Source organism: Cherax quadricarinatus, unplaced genomic scaffold (assembly GCF_038502225.1).
Source record: "Cherax quadricarinatus isolate ZL_2023a unplaced genomic scaffold, ASM3850222v1 Contig4478, whole genome shotgun sequence".
NCBI classification, from domain to species: Eukaryota; Metazoa; Arthropoda; class Malacostraca; order Decapoda; family Parastacidae; genus Cherax; species Cherax quadricarinatus.
In genome coordinates, this window is record NW_027199504.1 from 17,419 (window position 1) to 21,020 (window position 3,602).

A 3,602-nucleotide genomic window follows, 5' to 3' on the forward strand; every position below is an offset into this window, starting at 1 on the left:
GGAAGACGTAGTTGATGAAGTGGTGGGAAAGGTAGTTGATGAAGTTGTTGTAGAGATTGTTGATGTTATGGTAGTAGACGAAACTGATGTAGTTCTAAAGGAAGTTGATGTGATGGTTGATAATGTGGTGGAAGAGATAGTTGAAGTAGAGGAAGACTTAGATGATGTAGTGAGAGATGTAGTTGTAATGGTGGAAGTGATAGTTGATTTTGTGGTGGTCAAGGTGGATGATGTTATGGTGGAAGAGGTAGCTGATGTTATGGTGGAAGAGGTAGCTGATGTTATGGTGGAAGAAGCCGTAGATGTTGAGGTTGTAAAGGTAATTGATGTTGTGGCAGGAGAAGTACTTGATGTGATAATGAGAGAGGTAGTTGATACTGTGGCGCTAGTGGTAGTTGATGACGAGGGAGATGTTCTTGATGTTACACTCGTTGAGGTACTAGATGTTACAATGGTTGAGGAACTTGATATTGCGGTGGTAGAGGTATATGATGTTTCAGTGGAAAAGGTGCTTGATGTTTCAGTCGACGAGGATCTTGAAATTGTCCTGGAAGAGGAAACTGATATTGTGGTGATATAGGTAGTTGATGTTGTGGTAAAAGCAGTTGATGTTGTGGTGGTAGATGAAGTTGATGCTGTGGAGGAAGATGTAGTTGATAGTGTGGAGGAAGCTGTTGATGTTATAGTGGCAGTAGATGTGCTGATAGGAGAAGTTGATGTTGTTGTGGTAGAGGTAGTTTTTGTGGTGGTAGATGTATTTGATGTTATAGTGGAAGACGTAGTTGGAGTAGTGGTGGTAGAGGGAGTTGATGGAGTGGTGGTAGAGGTAGTTGATAATGTGGTGGAAGAAGTTGATTTGATAGAAGTAGTTGACGTTGTGGAAGAAGTTGATGCGGTGGTGGTAGAGAGAGTTGATATTGTGGTGAAAGTTTTTGTAGATGTTACAGTGGCAGTAGATGTGCTGATAGTAGAGGAAGGTGTTTTGGTGGTAGAGGCAGTTGACGTAGATTTTGTGGTGGTCGAGGTAGTTGATGTAGATTTTGTCGTGGACAAGGAAGATGATGTAGATTTTTTGGTGGTCTGGGTAGTTGATGTAGATTTTGTGGTGGTCGAGGTAAATGATGTAGATTTTTTGGTGGTCTTGGTAGAAGATGTAGATTTTTTGGTGGTCGGGGTAGTTGTAGATTTTGTGGTGGTCGAGGTAGAGGAAGATTTTTTGGTGGTCGGGGTAGATGATGCAGATTTCTTGGTGGTCGGGATAGATGATGTAGATTTTTTGGTGGCAGGGGTAGATGTAGATTTCTTGGTGGTTGGGGTAGTTGATGTAGATTTTGTGGTGGTTGAGGTAGATGATGTGGATTTTTTGGTGGTCGGGGAAGACGATGTAGATTTTTTGGTGGTCAGGGTAGATGATGTAGAATTTTTCGTGGTTGGAGCAGATGATGTAGATTTTTTGGTGGTAGGGGAAATTGATGTAGATTGTCTGGTGGTCGAAGTAGATGATGTAGATTTTTTGGTGGATGGAACAGATGTAGATTTTTTGGTGGTCCTGGTAGTTGATGTAGATTTTGTGGTGGTCGAGGTAGACGATGTAGATTTCTTGGTGGTTGGGATAGTTGATGTAGATTTTTTGGTGGTCGATGTAGATGATGTAGATTTCTTGGTGGTCGAGGTAGATGTAGATTTTTTGGTGGATGGGGTATTGGATGTAGACTTTTTGGTGGTCGAAGTAGATGTAGATTTTTTGGTGGTCGGGGTAGACGTAGGTTTTTTGGTGGACAGGTTAGATGATGAAGATTTTGTGGTGGTAGGGAACGATGATGTAGATTTTCTGGTGGTCGGTGAAACTGATGTAGATTTTTTAGTGGTTGAGGTTGTTGATGGTGAGGTTGCCGAAGAAGTTGATATTGTGGTGGCCGAGTTAGTTGGAGTTGTGTTAGACGTAGTTGATTTTGTTGTTGTAGGGGTACTTAATTTCGTGGTGGTCGAGGTAGCTGATGTTATGGTTGAAGAAGTGGTAGATGAAGTTGTAGATGTAATTGTTGTGGTGAGAGAAGTACTTGATGTTGTAGTGACAGACGTAGCTGATATTGTGGTGGTAGAGGAAGTTGATGATGTGGTAGTAGAGGCTGATGTGGCGGTGGGAGAGGTAGCTGATGTGGAGGTTGCAGAGACAGTCGATGTTGTAATAGATGTAGTTGATGTGGTGGTGGTAGAGGTAGTTGATGTGGTGGTGGTCGAGAGAGTTGATGCAGCAGTGGTAGACATTGTTGATTTTGTGGTGGTTGAAGTGGTTGATGTTATAGTTGAAGAAGTGGTAAACGAGACTGAAGAGGTAATTGATGTTGTGGCAGAAGTATTAGATGTGGTACTGGCAAATGTAGATGATATTGTTGTGGTAGAAGTAGTTCTTGTAGTGGAATAGTTACTTGATGTTATTGTGGAAGAAGTTCTTGTTATTATCGTGGTAGAGGAAGATGATGTGGTTGTGGGAGAGATAGTTGATGTTGTTATAAGCGTAGTTGATGTGGCAGTGGCAGAGGTAGTTGATGTTGTGGTTGAAGAGGTACTTGATATTATGCTGGTAGAGGCAGTTGATGTTGTAGTGGCAGAAGTAGTTGATGTGATGGTGGCGGAGGTAGTTGATAATGAGGTGGTAGTGGGAGTTGATGATGTAGTTAAAGAGGTACCTGATGTTATTGTCGAAGAGGTGCTTGATATTGTGGTGGCAGAGGTAGATGATGTTGTAGTAGAGGAAGATGATGTGGTGGTGGTAGATGTGGTTGGTATTAAGGTGGTAGAGATAGTCGACGTTTTAACAGATGTAATTGATGTGGTGGGGGTAGAGGTAGTTGATATTGTGGTGTAAGAGGTACTTGATATTATGGTGGTAGAGGTAGTTGATGTTGTGGTGGCAGAAATAGTTGAAGTGGTAGTGGCAGAGGTAGTTGGTAATGAGGTGGTGGAGGGAGATGATGTAGTGGAAGAGGTACTTGTTGTTATCGTCGAAGAGGTACTTGATATTGTGGTAGTAGAGGTAGATGATATTGTAGTAGAGGAAGATGATGTGGTGGTGGGAGATGTAGTTGATATGGGGGTGGTAGAGACAGTCGATGTTTTAATAGATGTAGTTGGTGTTGATGTGGTTGGGATAGAGGAAGTTGATATTGTGGTGGAAAAGGTACTTGATGTTATGATGGTAGAGGGAGTTGATGTTGAAGTTGAAGAGGTAGTCGATGTTTTAATGGAAGAGGTAGTTGATATTGTGGTAATAAAGGTAGTTGATGTGGTGGTAGAGGTACTTGATGTTGTAGCAGAAGACGAAATTGAAGTAGAGGTGGTAGACAGAGTTGATGCAGTTGTGGTAAAAGTAGTTGATATTGTGGTGGTAGAAGAAATTGATGGTGTGGTGAGAGACGTAGTTGATAGTGTGGTGGTTGATGAGATAGTGGCAATAGATGTGCTGATAGGAGGGGAAGTTGATGTAGTGGTGGGTGACATGGTTGAAATTAGTGTTGATGTCGTCGACATAGTTGATGTTCTGGTGGTAGACATAGTCGATTTTATAGTTGAAGGGATAGTTGATTTTGTGGTTGTCGAGG

At 42.0% G+C, this 3,602-nt stretch overlaps 1 protein-coding gene across 1 annotated transcript; it reads right to left on the reverse strand.

Moving 5' to 3' along the window:
- Positions 1–680: 680 nt before the first annotated feature.
- Positions 681–2,859, reverse strand: LOC138852153 (mucin-2-like; the record flags this gene model as incomplete). Its single annotated transcript, XM_070081832.1, has 2 exons — positions 681–700; positions 963–2,859. Coding segments are annotated over 2 exons (1,917 nt in total), but the record flags the coding sequence as incomplete, so codon positions are not given.
- Between the last annotated feature and the right edge of the window lie 743 nt (positions 2,860–3,602).